Genomic DNA, 22,625 nt, shown 5'->3' with positions numbered 1-22,625 from the left:
ATGTGAAACCCCCATCGCCAGCCAGCCTGGGAACAAGACCAGCAGCAGCACGGCCAGCTGGAGAAGCCAGGAGGAATTCCAGCGTGCTGCTGCCAGGGCAGGCAAGGCCAGGGAGGGACAGACGGACACTCAGCAGACCCTCCTGTGCTGCAGCTCTGCCTGCAGAGGACGCAGCTCCTGCTGGGGACACCGGGGGCTTGAGGGCAGAGGCTGTACTGGTGGGAGAGGAGAGCAGGGGGTGTCCCAGGGAAGGTGCCTGCCTTGCAGGGGATGGCAGGGAGGTGCCTGAGCCCTCCCTCGCACAGCATTTCTGGCAGCAGCTCCCTCTCACTGCCTGCCCATGTCCCTGCTTGTATCTATGTCCCTACTGGGAGCTGGTTCTGTGTCCCCACATCCCCTCCCTGTCCATGCTCACAGACCCCATCCCACAAGCTGTGTGCTTCCTGAGTACAGGACATCACAGGGGTTGCAGCTCCTGAAGACCTGATAAGCCCTGAGGAGACAACAAACATTGTTGTTTCAGTCTTTAGGCTGAGGTGCCTGAAGGGATTTGATCACGTTGATTGCTGTCATATTGATCTCTCCCTGCAATACTCTTGCAGTCTCAGTCTCCTGTACAATCCAGACAATTCATTGTCATGAACCCTGCCTCCCCTCCACACCAAGAATCTGAAAGCACAGAATCCAAGCAAGTCTTCCATTTCAGATAAACCAAGACTCGGTCTTCCTGTTAAAATGCCCCCTCAAAAATACCATTCTCTAAAACATCTTCTATGCCACATTACAGGTAGAATATGACCCATCCTGACAGATGCTATCAGCCATCAGATGTGCCAGCTGTAGAAGACCCCTCTGGCAACCCCACCTGCAGTGCCCTGCTGCCAGAGCCTCACGGTGTCAAGAGCCTGCAGATGTGTCCTGCCACACGCTGCCCTCTGTTGTTGCGCTCCTCAGTGCCTCCAAGCCCTCTCTCCTTCTCTCCTCTCTGTGTGCCAGCTGCGGTCAGAGCCCCCAGCCCTGCTGCGCTGTGCAGAGGAGCTGCTCCTGGGCACAGCTGTCTCTCTGCACCAGGGCCCTCTTGCCACGAGCTCTCTCTGTCCCACGAGCCCGGCCCAGCTCAGCAGCACAGCACCAGCCCAAGGCACTGCAATCACCCCTCTGGGGGCTTTGCTGATGAGCCCACGAACCTCAGGCACTCAGAGACAATTGAAGACATCTCTCCAGAAGTCCAAGTCAGAGGCAAGTTTCCTGCAGTGTCCCCCTGAGGGCCAGCACTGACACAGCCTCCCGTGGAGCTCGTTAGAGCAGAACCCTGGAGGCAGTGAGGACAAGGAGACAAAGGCAGTGTGAAGGTGACACTGAGGTGTAGGAAAACTGGATGTGTGTCAGCAAGCACAAGGGTCAGGCCTTGACCCATGTTCCCTAGGAAGGAGATCCTTTCCCTTTACAGGTTGCTCAGGGCTCTTTGTGGGGCAGTAGGAGATGGGGATGTGCATTGCCAAGTGCAGGAGAATATTATGACCCCTGACTTGTATGTGGTTGGAGGTGAGGAGGCAATGGGGCCCTGGTGCTTTAACAATAAGCTGTGCCCTCATAGGCCTCAGTGGCAGAGACAACAGCCATAGCCATGGACACACAGACCTGCATCCTGTTGGGACTTTCAGCCTTTGTAGAGCTCTTGCTCCTCTCCACACCAGGCTGTCCTAGGGACTTTCAGACTTGTACCTCTTTCCCTGTTGGCTGTAGAACCCTCTCTGAGTGCTGTCACACCACATCTGAGCTAAGCCTGACAAATCACATTTTCTTGGTGGCCATGCTCCTCAGAAGGCAGCTCTGTAGGAAGCTGGCCTGGTTCCACTGCTCGTATGGCATCCCTCATGGTGCCCAGGCTCTCCTCCTCCTGGGCGCTGCTCACTCGGCAGGGTCCCAGTCTGCCCTGATGTGTAGGGTTCCTCTTCCTCGGCTACAGGAGTAGCTTCTCCTCCTTGTAAATGCCAAGAGGTTTTTGTCGTCAAATTCATGCATGTTCTCAAGCTTCCCCTGCACAGAAGCTCCATTCTGTCAGCTGTTAATATCTGCAGGCAGATGGCTCACACTGACTGTGCTGTCTCTCACAAGATAATGTACTTAGTGCATGCTTTACCTCCGTTTTTAACAGCAAGACCAGTTGTTCCCCTGATACTCTGCCTTCTGAGCTGGTAGATAAGGACCTTGAACAGAATGAAGCTCTCATAATCCATGAGGAAATGGTTAGAGAATTCCTTTGATGTACGCAAGTTTAGGGGGCTAGATGTGCTCTACTCTTGGTACTGAGGGAGCTGGCTGAAGTGCTCTCCAAGCTGCTTTCCATCATTGATCAGCAGTCCTGGCTACCAGAGAAGGTCCCAGTAGACTGGTGACTAGCAAATGTGACAGCCATCTACAAGAAGGGGCAGAAGGAGGATCCAGGGAACTACGGGCCTGTCAGTCTGACTTGTTGTGAGGGAAACTCATGGAGAAGATTATCTTGTGTACCATCACACAACACTTTCAGGACAACCAGTTAATGAGGCCCAGTCAGCAAGGGTTTTTCAAAGCCAGGTCCTGCTTGACGAATCCGATCTCCTTCTAAGACAAGGTGATGTGCTCAGTGAACAAGGGAAAGGCTGTGGATGTGGTCTACCTAGACCTCAGCAAGGCTTTTGAAACTGTTTCCCACAGCATTCTCCCAGAGAAACTGGCTGCTCAAGGCCTCATGGATGTACAATTCATTGGGCTAAAAACAGCTGGGTGTCCAGGTCCAAAGTGTCGTGGTGAATGAATCTAAAGGCAATTGCAGGCCAGTCACTAGTGGCGTTCCCCAGGGTCCAGTACTAGGGCCAGCTCTCTTCAATATCTTCAACACGGATCTGGACAAGGGGATCGAGTGCACCCTCAGTAAGTTTGCAGGTTATGCCAAGTTCAGAGAGAGTGTTGATCTGCTCGAGAGTAGGAGGGCTCTGCAGAGGGATCTGGATAGGCTGCACCCATGGGATGAGGCCAACTGTGTGAAGTTCACAAGGCTAAGTGCTGGGTCCTGCACTTGGTGAACAACAACCTGTCCTGGTTTCAGTTAGCACAGAATTAATTTTCTTCCTAGTAGCTGGTGGAATGCTGTGTTTTGGCTTAGAATGAGAAGAGTGCTGATAACACCCCGATGCTTTAATTGTTGCAGAGCAGTGCTTATACTAAGCCAAGGACATCTCAGCCTTTGCTCTGTCCTGCCAACGGGCAGGCTGGGGGGTGCAGTAAGAGCTGGGAGGGGACAGACCCAGGACAGGTGACCCAAACTAGCCAAAGGGGTATTCCATACCATCTGACGTCATGCTAAACAATATATAGGGGTGGCTGGCCGGGGGGGAGGGGGCCGGACTGCTCGGGGTTAGGCTGGGCATCGGTCAGCGGGTGGTGAGCAATTGCATTGTGCATCACTTGTTTGTACATACTATTATTACTTTCGTATTATCCCCATTGTATCATCATTATTATTATTGTTATTATTATTTTTGTTATTTTTTTTTTTTTCTTTTCCTGTCTTATTAAACTGTCTTTATCTCAACTCACGGGCTTCACTTTCCATTTCTCTCCCCCGTCCCAGAGAGGGAGGGGGGAGGGTGAGCGAACGGCTGCGTGGTGTTTAGCTGCCGGTCGGGTTAAACCACGACAGTCTTTTTGGCGCCCGACGTGGGGCCCGAAAGGTTGAGATAACGGCAGATCTGATCAGAGTGTGTTAAACTAAAATTGGTGTAAGGATTAGACCTGCTTAATAGTCACTTGTCATGATGCTGATTGCTTTAATCACAACTCTGCTGCGCCTGTTTTCCAAATTGAGTATTATAGTACATTATTTTCCGTATTTGCTCTCTGTAGTGTTGTTTCTCCTCTCCGGGCCCTGGTTTCAGACCATTATGGTACTAAGTGTTATAGCAATGGCTTATGAGACGATAAGATATCTGGTCATGACTCTAACTTGGTATTTATACTCAGTAACATCGTGGACTCTGTACTTTGGAAACAGCATCTTGGGAACTATTAGCAATTATACCTATTGTTTTTCTCCATTAGAGAGTCAATCTGTGGAGGGGAAAGGGGAGGATATTTTTCCTTACTTGCTTACTCTCCCTTTCTCCTTCACCACCCCTGTATCCTCCTGGGTCACTCTGCCTTCCTCCTTCACCACCCTCTTATCCCCTGAGCTTGTCACAATAGCTCTCCAAGATATTGAATATTTCTGGAATACTCAGACCAGCATAGTCTTGTTGTTCTGCCTCATGAATGCACTTCAGATTCTGCTTAAAGTTAAACAACTACTTAGGAAGCTCATCCGGAGATCTGCCCGGAGGCAGTATAGTTGTGGGTGGCAGGGAGTATGGGTGGATATGGGCAGGCATCTAGAGCAGTTGGCACCCCCAGTGTGTTGGAAATTCACCCCTGAACAATGGCAAAATCCTCAAAAACTGGCAGAATGCTTGAAAAAAAGGTGTAATGATTCTGGCAGTTCCAAAGTAACACAAATCATTGTAACATGCTGGGGCCTGGCTCATGCCTATCGAGCTGCCATTGATACTGCTGTCAACTTAGTGACAGACCCTGCGGCCACTCCAAACCCTGTGACAGATCCAACGGCCACTGTGACCCCTACGGTGGATTCTGCAGCCGCTCCAGTCCCAGCTCCTGCAGCCGCTCCAGTCCCAGCTCCTGCAGCCGCTCCAGTCCCAGCTCCTGCAGCCGCTCCAGTCCCAGCTCCTGCAGCCGCTCCAGTCCCAGCTCCTGCAGCCGCTCCAGTCCCAGCTCCTGCAGCCGCTCCAGTCCCAGCTCCTGCAGCTGCTCCAGTCCCAGTTCCTGCAGTCGCTCCAGTTCCAGCTCCGGCCGCTACTCCAGTCCCAGTTCCTGCAACTGCTCCAGCTCCAGCTCCTGAAGCCGCTCCAGCTCCAGCTCCTGCAGCTGCTCCAGTCCCAGTTCCTGCAGTCGCTCCAGTTCCAGCTCCGGCCGCTACTCCAGTCCCAGTTCCTGCAACTGCTCCAGTCCCAGCTCCTGAAGCCGCTCCAGCTCCAGCTCCTGAAGCCGCTCCAGCTCCAGCTCCTACTGCTGCTCCAGTCCCAGCTCCTGCAACTGCTCCAGCTCCAGCTCCAGCTCCTGTAGCCGCTACAGCTCCGGTTCCTGCAGCTGCTCCAGCTCCTGTAGCCGCTCCAGCTCCTGTGGCCGTGTCAGAGAAACGAGCTGTAGCAGTGCAAGTTGACCCTGCAGAGGGCATTCCAACCCCTGTGGCAGACCCTGTAACAAAGTCAGAGAAACGAGCAGTAGCAGTGCAAGCTGCCCCTGTAGAGAAGGTGAAAATATGGTACAGAAATTCAAGTCGTTTAGAACGCAGAGAGTCTTCTGCCAATCCAGGTAAGGCTTCTGCCAAAACTAAGTATAGAGATGACGAAGATGATGACGACGCTGGGCCGTCAAGGATTCAGGAGGAGGAAGATGAGGATGCCGAAAGAGCAACAGTAACTACCCGAAGCCTAAACGAGCGCGAGCTACGAGATGTGCGAAAAGATTTTGGTCGCTGTATAGGTGAGCAGCTTGTCACCTGGCTGCTCCGGTGCTGGGACTCTGGAGCCAATTGTGTGGAATTAGACGGCAGGGAAGCCAAGCGGCTGGGATCCCTTGCTCGAGACGCCGGCATTGACAAAGCAATTGCAGATGGAGCACGACCCACCAGCCTCTGGAGGCGTCTCCTCTCAGCTGTGAGGGAAAGGTATCCCTTCAAGGAAGATATTTTATGTCTACCAGGCAAGTGGACCACTATGGAGAAGGGAATCCAGTACCTGAGGGAATTAGCCGTACGGGAAGTGATTTATGAGGATCCAGACCTCAAACAAACATCCACAGATCCAGATGAAGTCAAGTGTACACGACCCATGTGGCGGAAGTTTGTACGGAGTGCACCATCATCATATGCCAGCTCATTGGCAATAATGGCCTGGAAAGAGGATGAGGAACCCACAGTGGGTGAAGCGGCTAAACAACTCCGGCAGTACGAAGAAAGTCTCTCCTCTTCCTTACAGGCCTGCGTCTCAGCTGTGGAGAAACTTTCTGAAAAGGTTCACCAACTTGAAGAGAATCTATTGTCCTCCCCACCTGAACCAACCAGTGCCCACCGACCAAAGGAGAACACTTGGGAGAAACTTTCTGAAAAGGTTCACCAACTTGAAGAGAGATTATTCTCCTTCGCACCTGTACAAAGCAGTGTCTCAGCTGTCAGGGGTAGGCGTTCACCCACACAAGGAAGACGATATGGTGGGTACTCACCCCGTGCCACCCTGTGGTTTTACTTACGAGACCATGGAGAGGACATGAGAAAGTGGGATGGAAAATCTACCGCGACCCTAGAGGCACGGGTACGTGAGTTGCAAAAGAAAACAATCATGAAAAAGGGATTCTCCGAAAAGTTTGCTGCTCCAACTTCCAGCAGACAGTCCTCCTTCAAACACAGAAACGAGGAAGATTCTGACCAGGATTAGGGGGGCCCTGCCTCCAGCCAGGGGGAGGAAAGGGACAATCGAGTTTATTGGACTGTGTGGATTCGATGGCCTGGCACATCACGCGCACAGAAGTATAAGGCTTTAGTAGACACCGGTGCACAATGTACTATAATGCCATCGAGCTATAAAGGACCAGAGCCCATCTATATTTGTGGAGTGACAGGGGGATCTCAGCAGTTGACTGTATTGGAGGCTGAAGTGAGTCAGACTGGGAATGAGTGGGAAAAGCACCGTATTGTGACTGGCCCGGATGCTCCATGTATCCTTGGCATAGACTATCTCAGAAGAGGATATTGCAAGGACCCAAAAGGGTTCCGGTGGGCTTTTGGTATAGCTGCTTTAGAGACAGAGGGCATTAAACAATTCTCTACCTTGCCTGGTCTCTCAGAGGACCCCTCTGTTGTGGGGTTGCTGAGGGTCGAAGAACAGCAAGTGCCAATCGCTACCACAACTGTGCACCGGCGGCAATATCGCACTAACCGAGACTCCCTGATTCCCATCCATAAGCTAATTCGTCAATTGGAGAGCCAAGGAGTGATCAGCAAGACTCATTCACCTTTCAATAGTCCCATATGGCCAGTGCGAAAGTCTAATGGCGAGTGGAGACTAACAGTGGACTATCGTGGCCTGAACGAAGTGACGCCACCACTGAGTGCTGCAGTGCCGGACATGCTGGAACTTCAGTACGAACTTGAATCGAAGGCAGCCAAGTGGTACGCCACAATTGATATCACTAATGCATTTTTCTCCATCCCTCTAGCAGCAGAGTGCAGGCCACAGTTTGCTTTCACTTGGAGGGGAGTCCAATATACTTGGAATCGGCTGCCCCAGGGGTGGAAACACAGCCCTACTATTTGCCATGGGCTGATCCAGTCTGCACTAGAGCAGGGGGAAGCTCCTGAACACCTGCAGTACATCGATGACATTATTGTGTGGGGTGACACAGCAGAGGAAGTTTTCGAGAAAGGGAAGAAAATAGTCCAAATCCTTCTGAAAGCCGGTTTTGCCATAAAACAAAATAAAGTCAAAGGACCTGCACGAGAGATCCAGTTTTTAGGAATAAAATGGCAAGATGGACGTCGTCAAATCCCAATGGATGTGATCAACAAAATAACAGCTATGTCTCCACAAACTAACAAAAAAGAAACACAGACTTTCCTAGGTGTTGTGGGGTTTTGGAGAATGCACATCCCAAATTACAGTCTGATTGTAAACCCGCTCTACCAAGTAACCCGTAAGAAGAATGAATTTGAATGGGGCCCTGAACAACGACAAGCCTTTGAACAAATTAAGCAGGAAATAGTCCATGCAGTAGCCCTTGGGCCAGTTTGAACAGGACCAGATGTAAAGAATGTGCTCTACACTGCAGCCGGGGAGAACGGCCCCACCTGGAGCCTCTGGCAGAAAGAACCTGGGGAAACTCGAGGTCGGCCCCTGGGGTTTTGGAGCCGGGGATACAGAGGGTCTGAGGCCCGCTATACTCCAACTGAAAAGGAGATACTGGCAGCATATGAAGGAGTTCGATCTGCTTCAGAGGTGGTCGGTACTGAAGAGCAGCTCCTCCTAGCACCCCGATTGCCGGTACTAGGCTGGATGTTCAAGGGAAGGGTCTCTTCTACGCATCATGCAACTGATGCTACATGGAGCAAGTGGATTGCACTAATTACTCAGCGGGCTCGAATAGGAAACCCCAGTCGCCCAGGAATATTGGAAGTGATTATGGACTGGCCAGAAGGTAAATACTTTGGGATATCATCCGAGGAGGAGGTGGGTCGTGCTGAAGAAGCTCCACTGTACAACCAGTTACCAGAGAATGAAAAGAAATATGCCCTGTTCACTGATGGGTCCTGTCGTATTGTGGGGAAGCATCGAAGATGGAAGGCTGCTGTATGGAGTCCTACACGACGAGTTGCAGAAGCTGCTGAGGGAGAAGGTGAATCGAGTCAGTTTGCAGAAGTGAAGGCCATTCAGCTGGCTTTAGACATTGCTGAACGAGAAAAATGGCCAGTTCTCTATCTCTACACCGATTCATGGATGGTAGCAAATGCCCTGTGGGGATGGTTACAGCAATGGAAGCAAAACAACTGGCAGCGTAGGGGCAAACCCATCTGGGCTGCTGCATTGTGGCAAGATATTGCTGCTCGGGTAGAGAACCTGGCTGTGAAAGTACGCCACGTAGATGCTCATGTGCCCAAGAATCGGGCTACTGAAGAACATCAGAACAACCAGCAGGTGGATCAGGCTGCTAAGATTGAAGTAGCTCAGGTGGACCTGGATTGGCAGCATAAAGGTGAATTATTTATAGCCCGATGGGCCCATGACACCTCAGGCCATCAAGGTAGAGATGCAACATACAGATGGGCTCGTGATCGAGGGGTGGACCTGACCATGGACGCTATAGCACAGGTTATTCATGACTGTGAAACATGTGCTGCAATCAAGCAAGCCAAACGGTCAAAGCCTCTTTGGTATGGAGGACGATGGCTGAAATATAAATATGGAGAGGCCTGGCAGATTGATTACATCACACTCCCTCAAACTCGCAATGGCAAGCGCCACGTACTTACAATGGTGGAAGCAACCACCGGATGGCTGGAAACATATCCTGTGCCTCATGCCACCGCCCGGAACACTATCCTGGGCCTTGAAAAGCAAGTCCTATGGCGACATGGTACCCCAGAAAGAATAGAGTCAGACAATGGAACTCATTTCCGAAACAACCTTATAGACACTTGGGCCAAAGAACATGGTATTGAGTGGGTGTATCACATCCCCTATCATGCACCAGCCTCCGGGAAAGTTGAACGATACAATGGACTGTTAAAGACTACATTGAAAGCAATGGGCGCTGGGACATTCAAAAACTGGGATACGCATTTGGCAAAGGCCACCTGGCTAGTCAATACTAGGGGATCTGCCAACCGAGCTGGACCTGCCCAATCAAACCTGTTACGTACTGTAGATGGGGATAAAGTTCCTGTAGTGCATGTAAAAAATATGCTGGGTAAAACAGTCTGGGCTACTCCTGCCTCAGGAAAAGGCAAACCCATTCGTGGAATTGTTTTCGCTCAGGGACCTGGATACACCTGGTGGGTGATGCAAAAGAACGGAGAGGTCCGGTGTGTACCTCAAGGAGATTTAATACTGGGTGAGAATAGCCCATGAACTGAATTGTACCATGTTAATTGCTATATAATACTGTATGTTACCACTACCATGACCACTATAGGTGACTAATTAGAATGTATGGAAAAGAGTGTAACCTGAGCATGACATAAATGGTATGGAATAAGGGGTGGATAGATGTCCTGGTTTCAGTTAGAACAGAATTAATTTTCTTCCTAGTAGCTGGTGGAATGCTGTGTTTTGGCTTAGGATGAGAAGAGTGCTGATAACACCCCGATGTTTTAATTGTTGCAGAGCAGTGCTTATACCAAGCCAAGGACACCTCAGACTTTTGCTCTGTCCTGCCAACAGGCAGGCTGGGGGTGCAGTAAGAGCTGGGAGGGGACAGACCCAGGACAGGTGACCCGAACTAGCCAAAGGGGTATTCCATACCATCTGACGTCATGCTAAACAATATATAGGGGTGGCTAGCCGGGGGAAGGGGGCCGGACTGCTCGGGGTTAGGCTGGGCATCGGTCAGCGGGTGGTGAGCAATTGCATTGTGCATCACTTGTTTGTACATATTATTATTACTTTCCTATTATCACCATTGTAACATTATTGTTATTATTGTTATTATTATTTTGTTATTATTATTTTCCTGTCTTATTAAACTGTCTTTATCTCAACTCACGGGCTTCACTTTCCATTTCTCTCCCCCGTCCCAGAGAGGGAGGGGGGAGGGTGAGCGAACGGCTGCGTGGTGTTTAGTTGCCAGCCGGGTTAAACCACGACAGCCGGGCTCTCTGTCAGCTGCCCCGTAGCTCCTGCAGCCATGGAGGTGCCCCTTGGCAGGGCCCTGTTGGTGGCAGGGTGCTGCAGGGCAGTGCTGAGCACAGCCGCGTGGGTTGGGGTCTGTGAGCACAGGCAGGGGGAAAGAAGAGGTGGGCGCAGAGCAGCAGCTCCTGGCAGGGACAGTTGCAGGCATCAGAGAGAGGGGCAGGCGGCCAGAAGGAGCTGTTGCCAGAAACACCGTGGCAGGGGGGATTCGGGCACCTCATGGCCATGCCCTGCAGTGCAGACGCCTTCCCCTGGAGCAGCCCCTCCCTGGCCTCCTCTCCCCCTGCAGCCCATGGGATGTGGGGCAGGCATGGCCAGCAGTACAGGCAGAGCCCATACGAAGAGATGCTCTCAAACTCTGGCATGATTTGGCCCTCCTTGTTTAGCAGTCATCTACATTTTTTCTCAGGGAAACACCTGAGAGCGATTGTCTTGCAGCTCAGAGGGGTGACAATTGCCTGCTGAGAACTGGTCTGATCGACAGAGCTGCTCTGCTCAGTCTTCACCAAGGGACAGTCTGTTTTCCTCCTGGCACCCACAGGGTTTCTCTAGGAGTGCACAGGAAATGTCAGGGAGCTCAACCATCCAATACCTCTCCTAAGTGTTATCGGGATAATAGGAACAAAACAAAGGAAACAAAATCCCTGCAGCTCTGCCTCTGTATTAAGATGAGTTTTTTGCAACAACACTGCACATCTCATGGATCTGACCAGTGGACGGAATGTAATTTTCCCCCATGTTTCTGCCTCTCTCCAGCTGCACAGCAGGAAGGACTTCTATGGAGCCACAGCAGCCCTTGCTCCCAGTGTTCCTCTCAGCCAACACCAGCCACAGCTCAAACAAGAAAGATGCAGAAAGGTTCTTCTGCAAAGAGAGAGGCTCTGTTTGGGGGTGCTCTACGACACACAATAGGTTTTCCTCAGAGAAATGTGTTTTAACATTTTTCTGCATTTTCCTCTTTAACAGAAAACTGTGTTCAATGTCAGAGAATGCCCAACATCAGCTCTGTGAGTGAATTCCTCCTGCTGCCATTCGCAGACACGCGCGAGCTGCAGCTCCTCCACTTCATGCTCTTCCTGGGCATCTACCTGGCTGCCCTCCTGGGCAACGGCCTCATCCTCAGCGCTGTAGCCTGCGACCACCGCCTCCACACCCCCATGTACTTCTTCCTCCTCAACCTCGCCCTCCTCGACGTGGGCTGCATCTCCACCACTCTGCCCAAAGCCATGGCCAATGCCCTCTGGGACACCAGGACCATCTCCTATCAAGGATGTGCTGCACAGGTCTTTTTCTTTCTGTTCTTTATATCAGCAGAATATTTCCTTCTCACCGTCATGGCCTACGACCGCTACATTGCCATCTGCAAGCCCCTGCACTACGGGAGCCTCGTGGGCAGCAGAGCTTGTGCCCTGATGGCAGCAGCTGCCTGGGGCAGTGGCTTTCTCAATGCTGTCCTGCACACAGCCACTACATTTTCCCTGCCCCTCTGCCAAGGCAATGCTGTGGACCAGTTCTTTTGTCAAATTCCACAGATTCTCAAGCTCTCCTGCTCTGATGCCTACCTCAGGGAAGTTTGGGCACTTGTGTTTACTGTTTCTTTAGTCTTTGGTTGTTTTGTTTTCATTGTGGTGTCCTATGTGCAGATCTTCAGGGCAGTGCTGAGGATGCCCTCTGAGCAGGGCCGGCACAAAGCCTTTTCCACGTGCCTCCCTCACCTGGCAGTGGTCTCCCTGTTTGTCAGCACTGGCATGTTTGCCTACCTGAAGCCACCCTTCATTTCCTCTCCATCCTTGGACCTAGTGGTCGCACTTCTGTACTCAGTGGTGCCTCCAGCACTGAACCCCCTCATCTACAGCATGAGGAACCAAGAGGTGAAGGATGCAGTGAGGAAACTGTTTCAATACATGCTTCTTAAGCATTAGTAATGTGTTCAGAAAATGTATTTCTGATAATATGCAATTTTGATTCATATTATAAAATATCATTCTTATCATTACTAGTGTTATCAATACATTATCATTAATAATAATCATAAAAGAAATAAAATGTTATTTGGGAAAATGATACAATATTTTAAAAATTATTTTTCTCTGTTAGTATTTTAAAAATATTTTATTTTGTTTTTAATAATATTATTCTTAGCATTCTAAATGTTACATTTTGTGTTTGCTTTGACCATATCATCTAACATACATAGAGAACGAGGCTTCCTTGGTAGAGAAAGACAATAAAGATATCATCAGAAATTCATTGGTCTCAGTATTCCTCTCTTCCCATCTCCTCTGGTGCTGTGGGAGCAGCCTCAGCAACCAAGAGGGGCTCGGGCCAAGAGCCCAGCTGCCACTTATTGTATTTCGATTAGACTTTGTGGATCTAGGTGACAGTCCTGTCATCTCTATAGCAGGGCCAGCACAAAGCCTTTTCCAGGTGCCTCCCTCATCTGGCCGTGGTGTCCGTCTTTCTCAGGCCTGCCATATTTGCCTACCTGAAGCCCTCCTCCATCTCCTCCCCATCCCTGGATGTGGTGGTGGCAGTTCTGTACTCAGTGGTGCCTCCAGCAGAGCACGTCCTCATCTGTAGCATGAGGAGCCAGGAGCTCAAGCATTCCTTGTGGAAATTGATGGCAAGATGTGTCTTGGATGCAAGAAATATCTGATCTGCTTCTGTACATATATTGTAATGCAAATAATTGATGGAATAGCCAGTATACCTGTTTCGTTTTGTTTTGTTTGTCATTGTGTTTGTGCATTTTCTTATTACATTAATTCAGCTAATGAGCACCCATTAAAATGATATGGATGTACCTGTTGAATATAGCTCATAGACTCTGTGCATGTGAAGCCATGCTCTCTGTGAATTTAACCCCACTCCACCCCTATCTTCAGCTGCTTGTCCCCTCGGGGCAGGGCAGGGACTGTGAGGTCCTGCAGCAGTCCCATGGCATTGGAAGAGGCATGTGAGGTGACAGGTATGTGATCAGATCTCAGGCCACAAGGAGGAGCTGGCTGGGAATGCTGGGATGAGGTCAGGTGTGCCTCAGGATGTGCTGGACCTGCAAGAGGCATATGGCTGTGAGGGAGGCTGGGAGGCCACTTCTGTCTGTGCAGCTGACGGACCAGCAGCAGAAATGTGGCACTGATAGGGACCGTAAAGGCCAGTAGCATGCTCAAGGCACTGAAGATGATGGTGAGGCACCTTCTGTTCCGGTCAGGTGATAGACCACAGGAAGGCTGATGGGATGGGAGTCATGCTTGAGGTATAGCTCATGAGACCATAGAATCAGAGAATGGCTCCTGTTGGAAGGGACCTTAAAGGTCATCTAGTTCCAACTCCCCCGGCCGTAAGCAGGGATGCCTCCTACGAGATTAGGTTTCCCAGGGCCTCATCTACACTGCTCTTGAACAGCTCCAGGGATGGGGCATCCCTAAGGTCTCTCAGCAACCTGTTCCAGTGCCTCAGCTCCGTCTAAATGAAGAGTTTCCTCCTAACCTCTCATCTAAATCTTCCCTCTTTTAGCTTAAAACCATTCCCCCTTGTCCTATCATTATCTAATTGAGCAAAGAGTCACTCTACATCTTTTTATAAGACCCCTTTAAGTACTGAAAGTCACAAAGAGGTCACCCCAGAGCCTTCTTTTCTCCAGGCTGAACAACCCCAGCTCGCTCAGCCTTTCTTCATAGGAGACATGCTCCAGCCCCTTGATCATTTTTGTGGCCCTCCTCTGGACCTGTTCTACCAGATGCACATGCTTCTCGTGCTGGGGACACGAGTCCTGGATGCAGGACTCATCCTCAGCGCCGTAGCCTGCCACCACCGCCTCCACACCCCCATGTACTTCTTCCTCCTCAACCTCGCCCTCCTCGACTTGGGCTGCATCTCCACCACTCTGCTCAAAGCCATGGCCAATGCCCTCTGGGACAACAGGGCCATCTCCTATCAAGGGTGTGCTGCCCAAGTACTTTTTTTAGTCTTTTTTTTTTTGATGTAGAGTTTTTTCTTCTCACCGTCATGGCCTACCACCGCTACGTTGCCATCTGCAAGCCCCTGCACTATGGGAGCCTCGTGGGCAGCAGAGCTTGTGCCCTGATGGCAGCAGCTGCCTGGGGCAGTGGTTTTCTTATTGCTGTCCTGCACACAGCCAACACATTTTCCCTGCCCTTCTGCCAAGGCAATGCTGTGGACCAGTTCTTCTGTGAAATCCCCCACATCCTCAAGCTCTCCTGTTCAGATTCCTATCTCAGAGAAGTTTGGGCAATTCTGTTTAGCATTTTGTTAACATTTGGTTGTTTTGTTTTCATTGTGGTGTCCTATGTGCAGATCTTCAGGGTAGTGCTGAGGATGCCCTCTGAGCAGGGCCGGCACAAAGCCTTTTCCATGTGCCTCCCTCACCTGGCCGTCGTCTCCCTGATGGTCAGCACTTCTATCTTTGCCTACCTGAAGCCCCCCTCAATTTCCTCCCCATCCCTGGACCTTGTGGTCACAGTTCTGTACACCGTGGTTCCTCCAGTAGCAAACCCCCTCATCTACAGCTTGAGGAACCAGGAACTAAGGGATTCCATCAGGACTCTACTTGAATACACACATCGTCAGCAAATTCACCTATAATACTATGCCTAATATTAGAAATCCCAGCTATTCTCAGAAAGAAAATAATATGATGTCTTCTATTATTAAATGTCGGTTTTATTATTTTCTCTCATTATTTCACATTTGATTAAATATTATTCCTAGCCCCCTACAAGTCAATTATTTTTCTGTAGAAGATGGCTTCCTGTGTAGATAAACCTGATAATAAAGTCATCAGAAATTCATTGTTCTGAGCTGCCACCTCTTCCCATCTCCTCTGGAGCTGGGGGAGCAGCCCCAGCACACAGGAGGGGCTCAGGGCCAAGAGTCCAGCTGACACATGCAGGAGCAGCCCTGGTGGCCCTTGGGGCTGCCCCTCACTGCCCGCTGGGCTCTGCCTCTCTGCTGCCTTGGGGTCGGTGCTGCTGCTTCCCTGGAGCCATGGCCATGGCCAGCAGCAGAACGTGGCCTTGTCACTGCTGCTCTCTTTTGGCTTCCTCACTGTTCTCTTGTGCTCTTATGTTTGGATAAGCCCTTAGATCTCATGCACCTTGGTGACAGTCCTGTTCTCTCTGCAGTGGCATCACTGTGGTTGCAAGCAGCAGCAGGCACTGTGCAGGCCTGGGTCACAGCTGGCCTTCCTACTAGCACCACAGTAACAAATGGGGCTGCTCACGGCAAACCCAGAAGCCTGGACACCTCTTCCAAATGTGCTATCAGGAATGGAGCCAAGGGGTTGCTCCCTGCTCTTCTCTATTCTGGGGGTTGGTCATGGAGTGAAGGACAGAGGCTGAAAGTCCCAGGGTGGTCCCTGAGGAACCAAGGGCAGCACTAAGAGCTTCCATTATGACAGAACTTGCCTAAGGAGATGACAACTGATCTTAAATTTATCTGCATGGGACTGCACCCCCTGCAGTGGGGCAGATGGCAGATTGCAGCCTGTAGAGGAATCTGGAGTTTCCAGGAGATGTCAGGGGATCTGCAGGGACAATGTGTTCAGTGGGTAATGATTATAACCTCATAAAATGTGTGACCATGCAAAGAAGGGTCTGGTAAAGGAAAAGGGGAATCTGAGGATTCGATGGGCTAAAGGAGGGCTGTGCAATGCCACAAGAGGTGGTGAAGAGCCAGCAGGCAAAGGCCCATAAGACTGCAGAGTAATTGATTATATGCATTTTGAAGTGCTGTGGGTGAGGTCTGGTGCAGCACTCACCTGTCCTTTGTGCCCTTAGAGACACCCCATGGCCCTGCCCAGCACTGCCCTGTGCTGCTGAGCCATCAGGGCAGATGGAAAGGGGCTCAGCAGCAGAGATCCCCATGGACGTAGGTCTGCTGCCCACCCTGAGCAGCACAGGCAAAGGGGAGACCCGCGGGTGTCCCAGGGCACCACAGCCCCTGGCTCTCACAGCAGCACCGCCAGCTTGGGGCCCTGAGGGAGCACAGGGAAAAAAGCAGCAATGGCCAGCCAGGCTAGCACAGACACACTGCCCTGGACAAGGCTGTCTGGGAGCAGGGATGGCCCTGGGGAAGAGCAGGGCAGCATTGCTGGGCCTGCACTGATGGGGAAAGGGCAAAAGGAAAACTCTGTGCAGGCCCCTGCTCGGGGCAAGCTGCTCTGTGGCTGGGCCAGGCCTCTTGTGCTGGCCTGGGGAGCGGGGCTGGCCCTGCGGGGCACAGGCACTGTGTGCTGGGGATCTGCCAGGCAAGAGAGCAGGGCTCCTGCAGCTTCACGGACTTCCATCTCCTTGCACCATAAAGAGCCTCCTCCTTGCTCACCTCCACCAGAAACTACACATGCATAAGCTGTCTGCTTCTTCCTCCTCTGAAGGGAGAGGAGGAAATTCATCTAGAGAGAGAGGTGAACGAACATATAAACTCACAGAGAGATAGACACATAACGAAGGGAAAGGAAATGGAAAATAAAAGAAAAAGAAATTCCTACCCCAAACATGAGGAATATGTAGTAACTTCGCTATTCCCATAAGCAGACCACTGTGCTGCCAGTCTCTGAGAAACCGATACCTTGTCTTGGAAAGATGACCCCAATATATACTGCTGAGCACCATGTTATTTCCCATGTGGCCTGACCAGAGCTCAAGTGCTCAGTCTGGTGTGAGTACACAGAGGAGAGCTCTGCAGCCCCAGGGCACGCAGCAGCCCCGACAAAAGGGCACTTCTGTGTCTGCAGTTGATAGGGCAGCAGCAGGAACGTGTCACACAAAGGGACTGTGAGGTCACTTGTGTCTGGAGGTGGCAGGTCAGCCTTGACTTCTCCCTGGGATCTGGACTTTTGGGCTGACATCTGCCAGTGGCCCTGCTAGGCCAGCAGAAGGCACCTGCTTGGCATGCTGACTGGGGGATCCCCTCTGCCTCCAGAGCCAGGAGGACCCAGGCAGAAAGAAGGCCCCCAGATGGGTTGTCCTGTCCCTTCTGCTTGAGTCCATGACTGCACAGCAGCAGGAGGCACAAGGCTTGGCTGTGTCTAGCCAAGAAGCTGCAAGGCCAGCAGCAGGCCCCTGACTTGGAAGCTGCTGCTGAGGTGACTTGTTTCTGGTAGGCTGAGAGGCCGCAAGGAGCCTGCTGGGTTGGGATGCCTACTTCAGGAGGGATTTCCACCCTGATGGAGCTATCTGTGGTAGTAGGAAAGAGCAGGAGGGAAAAACTTGCCACAAAGTGTGCCCTGGAAGGTTGGAACTGGTCACAAGGAGGAAGAAATGTCTCTCAAGGGGTTGTGCTGTAGTGCCAGAGGTCACCCTCTCATCAGACCATGGCTTTGTGTTTCAAGGAACAGCTGGTGAGGGTTGACGAGACATTGGTTAAAGCAAGGGATGAGAGCAAAGTGTTGAACAGAGATGGGTGTCTGCAGACTTCAAGGAAATAGGGCAAAGTGTGGGACAGCATTGGAAAACCTGCAGAGGAGAAGGCAGAGGGTGCTGGTAAAAAGGGAAGTTGCTAACAACCCTCAGATATTTGTCTCCTTGGCTACAGCTTATGAGGAGAGATGTTATACTCGTTGCAATGAGGCCTCATTGCTTGCTTGCAACCCTGTGCAGCAGCTCAGAGGTGACATACCACTGTTCTTCCCTTAGCATCACCCTGCCCACCACATCCCACAGATTCCAGCAAGAGCCTTGAGAAAGACTTGGGGATGCAGGATCTCCTGTTCCAGTGGCTGGGGCCAAGCCTTGGCCCTTCTGCATCACCAAAACCAACCAAGACTTTTCTCAGCACAGTGCTTTGCCTGTCTGTAACCATGGCCTCCAATTATCTGCCCTAACAAGGCCCTGGGGAGGCTTTCTTAGTAATAGCCCTCAGTGGGGCCCATTAATACTCCAAGTCACTTCAACTTGTCCTTCTGACTTTACTTGCTCAAACAGTTACATCACTCTCTTCTCAGTACCTGAGCTTCATAGACTGAACACCAAAATACACCATGAAACTCATTAAAATGCAGAAATTCCTAACATCTCTTCCATAGTTTTCTTCAAGGTTTCATGCCTTGTGCAGCTACTTGCAGAGCTTGCATGATGTAGTTAAGGAAGAAGTTTTCAAAAAGCATCAAATATAATTTTTTTTCTTTTTCATTTTAAATCCTGAATTTTGCTGCATTTCAGTTTTGAGAATCATTCACCTATTGCTATTCATCCAGGGTGACTTCTTTGGAGACCTTCATCGGGAGGAAGAGCAGAGTGTGCTGGTCTGACACCTCCACTGCCAACAGTGGTCGTTGTCCCTGTATCTGCAGCAGGGCTCAGCACATGAAAAATTTTCAAAGATAATTCAAGGAAAAATAAAATAAAATAAAATAAAATAAAATAAAATAAAATAAAATAAAATAAAATAAAATAAAATAAAATAAAATAAAATAAAATAAAATAAAATAAAATAATATTGAAATGAATTTTGGAATCTGAGAAATTCAGCCTGAATCTCAGTACACACCTGGACATCCATGGTCTCTCTTGAGTCTTCTGTGGAAAACTCAGGGTGAAAAATAAAGAAAATATATCTTTATTGGCTGTAGCTGTACCCATGAGCTTGGCCTCATTGGGGAAATTGTCCCTTTCCAGCCACGGAAACGTACATTGAGTAAAGTGAAAAGACCTGCCCAGTCAATAGAGTAGGGCAAAGTCCTACTTCCTGTGCTATAGATGCAGAAGGCAAAAAGAATTGCATTGTGCCTGACACTACTCTGGGACGTGTCACCCAGGTCAGGCAACTTTACCTTAGTGCTGACAAGTCCATCACTATACCACGCTCCCAAGATCTACATCTACACCTTGGCTCTCCAGTCGATGACCCAGCTCATGGATGGCAATCAGGGAGTCTCGGTTAGCGCGACGCTGCCTCAGGTGCACCACCATGGTAGCCATTGGCACCTGCTGTTCTTCACCCCTCAGCAAACCCCCAACAGAAGGATTCTGTGGAAGGCCAAGCAAGGTAGAAAACTGGTTCATGTCCTTTGTCTCCAAGGCAGCTCTGCCAAAGCCCCACCGGTGGTGCCCTCTTGGAACTCTGAATTCCCTCTCCTGAGGCAGTCTATGCCGAGGATGCACATAGCCTCTGGGCCAGTCCCAATGGGGTGCTTTTGCCATTCCTTCCCAGTTAGACTCACCTCAGCCTCCAGTACAGTTATGTATTGGGTTCCCCCTGTCACTCCAGAAATACAGGTGGGTTCTACCTCTTTCTAGCTTGATGGCATTAGGGTACTCTGTGCACCGGTGAGTACTGATGTATCAGTAGAGCCTGATACATTTGTGGGTGTGATGTACCAGGCCATTAACTATACCCAGTCAAGTAAACCCAATTGTTCCTTTCTTCCCCGCCACCCGATGGCTGTAAGCAGAACCCCTCTAGTCCTGCTTATAGTATTCTTTACGGTGTCTGGTAGACGAACCACTGGAAACACGTCCCACCACAGCACAGTCATCCCACAGTACAGGGGACAGGGTGATGCCAGACAAGGGATGCATTACAGTGCAGGAGTTGTGGCAAAACTCAGGCGGAAATACTCAAGAACAGGACAGTTCAAATGGCTGAAGCAGAACCCATCTGCTTATCCTGGTTTGGGAATCATCCCCTTCAATCAGGGATATGAAAGTAAAAAATGTGAAATGCCCCATCAGGTCAATGTGGAAAAAATACTCAGAGGTTTTGTGCTGGAGTGGCAGAAGGGAAAATGTATTTGCATTGTGCCTCAGACTGATAAGGAGACCTAATGCAGTTCATCGCTGACATAAAGCAAACACTCTAAGAATTGTGAGGGATGTTCAGTTGTGGCCTAACATGAAGAAGAAAGTTGATCACTAGTGAAGGAACAGTCTTTTCCTGCCATCACCAATCTGGTTACACAAGCATCAGAAGAACGTCTCTGCAGTATTTCCAAACCAGCTGGACACCGGGTGCTCATGGGGCAGAGGATCTTTTGGGGATGAACTCATTCATGATGTAACCCTGAGGACAATGTGGAGCAAGGATTACATATGTCAGCAATACCTCAACCCACCGCAGTCTTTCCTCCCCCTATCTCCCTGTCCTCCCCTTCTTTCCTTCAGGATTAGAGCCAGAAGGGAGCTCTGGAGGTTTCCAGTGCTAAGATCTGCTCTGAGCAGGGAGAACTTTCACATCAGATCAGGCTGCTTCCTCAATGCTTCTTCCACCTCACTTTTGAAAGCCATACTCCTAGGGGTGTTAGCTGGAAGGCCAGTTCTGATTCAGTGGTGCTACAAGACAGCAGTGTGGAAGAGAAGTGAGACCAGCACCAAAACGCCCATGTCTTGCTGATGTCAGTGTTTGTGGGTCCAAGAAAGTGGCAACCCTTACTCAAAGGCTGCAGGCAAGGAGTGCCTGCCAGGGCAGAAAAGGGCAGCCCCAAACAACACCAGGGTTTTCCACCACGTTGCAGCAGGGATCTTCATCCCACAACCACTGCTGTACCTGAGAAGAGTGTATGAGAAATAAGATCCACAGAAACTGACTACCTGCTGGTTCCTTTATTTAGTTAGTTACAAAGAGCTTAGCAGCACCTCTACATGAAGTCTTTGGCTTAGAAGAAAAGGTAGAAGGACACAGAAGAAGAAAAATATATTAAATTTATAAAATAAAAGTATAAAGAAATATTTAGCATATGGAAATAATATTGAAAAGAATGAACAGTTTTTGAAATACGTGAACAAAGGTGTTTCTGCCTTGTCCAGGTATACTTCAGGGAGTCACATGCAGAAGATCGGTTCCTCGTTGAAATACTGAATATTGCAATAACATCCTCAGTGCCTCCTTGAGCTCCTTATTCCTCATGCTGTAGATGAGGGGGTTCACTGCTGGAGGTACCACTGAGTACAGAAATGCCAACACCAGGTCCAGAGATGGGGAGGAGATGGAGGGGGGCTTCAGGTAGGCAAACATGCCAGTGCTAAGAAAGAGGGAGACCACAGCCAGGTGAGGGAGGCACGTGGAAAAGGCTTTGTGCCGGCCCTGCTCAGAGGGTATCCTCAGCACTGCCCTGAAGATCTGCACATAGGACAGCACGATGAAAGCAAAACAACCAAATGCTAAAGAAAAACTAAACAGAAGTGGCCCAACTTCCCTGAGGTAGGCATCTGAGCAGGAGAGCTTGAGTATCTGGGGGATTTCACAGAAGAACTGGTCCACAACATTGCCTTGGCAGAGGGGCAGGGAAAATGTGTTGGCCGTGTGCAGGACAGCATTGAGAAAGCCACTGCCCCAGGCAGCTGCTGCCATCTGGGCACAAGCTCTGCTGCCCACGAGGCTCCCATAGTGCAGGGGCTTGCAGATGGCAACGTAGCGGTCGTAGGCCATGACAGTGAGAAGAAAAAACTCTGCTCCAACCAAGGAGGGAAACAGGAGTACCTGTGCAGCACATCCTTGATAGGAGATGGCCCTGGTGTCCCAGAGGGCATTGGCCATGGCTTTGGGCAGAGTGGTGGAGATGCAGCCCAGGTCAAGGAGGGCGAGGTTGAGGAGGAAGAAGTACATGGGGGTGTGGAGGCGGTGGTGGCAGGCTACGGCACTAAGGATGAGGCCGTTGCCCAGGAGGGCAGCCAGGTAGATGCCCAGGAAGAGCACGAAGTGCAGGAGCTGCAGTTCGCGCGTGTCTGTGAATGCCAGCAGCAGGAACTCACTGACTGAGCTGCTGTTGGGCATTTGCTGACATTAAGCACAGCTGCCTGTTGAAGATGAGAATGCAGATCAAAGTTAGAACAGACTTAAATGAAGAAAACGTATTCCCTATCTTAGCACACCCCCCAGGCGATCTTCTCTCTTTACAGGAGAACCTGTCAGAATCTCATTGTTTCCATTCTGATCTCTCTGTGCAATACTCTGGGATTCTCAGTCTCCTGTACAATCCTGAAAACAAAGTACCCTCAAACTTGCCTCCTCTGCAGTGCAGGAATCGGAAAGCACTGAACCAAAAAAAAAAAAAAAAAGCCTTCTCCTTCAGATAAACAAAGCCTCAATCTTCTTCTGAAAATGACCCCTTATAAATGCCATTCTCTAAAGCATCTTCCACTCCTTTCTGGAGAAACAGAGAGACCCATCTTG

General features: G+C 50.3%; 1 protein-coding gene and 1 pseudogene across 2 annotated transcripts; one reads left to right on the top strand and one right to left on the bottom strand.

The window, feature by feature from the left end:
- Positions 1-11,485: 11,485 nt before the first annotated feature.
- LOC311216238 (olfactory receptor 14C36-like) lies at positions 11,486-15,101 on the top strand (annotated as a pseudogene). Its single transcript has 3 exons — positions 11,486-12,417; positions 13,382-13,412; positions 14,299-15,101. The product of its transcript is annotated as an olfactory receptor 14C36-like (transcript).
- A 1,363-nt stretch (positions 15,102-16,464) lies between these two features.
- LOC311216237 (olfactory receptor 14I1-like) lies at positions 16,465-22,226 on the bottom strand (the record flags this gene model as incomplete). The annotated part of the gene is made up of 3 exons (XM_084297783.1): positions 16,465-16,491; positions 21,336-21,572; positions 21,933-22,226. 3 exons carry the CDS (start codon positions 22,224-22,226, stop codon positions 16,465-16,467), a joined length of 558 nt encoding a protein of 185 aa, XP_084153909.1.
- Between the last annotated feature and the right edge of the window lie 399 nt (positions 22,227-22,625).

The sequence above is a fragment of the Netta rufina genome (genome assembly GCF_964035555.1).
Source record: "Netta rufina genome assembly, chromosome: 18".
Classification (NCBI taxonomy): Eukaryota; Metazoa; Chordata; class Aves; order Anseriformes; family Anatidae; genus Netta; species Netta rufina.
The sequence above is the reverse complement of the archived record's forward strand: the minus strand, read 5'-3'. Positions and strand labels throughout refer to the sequence as shown.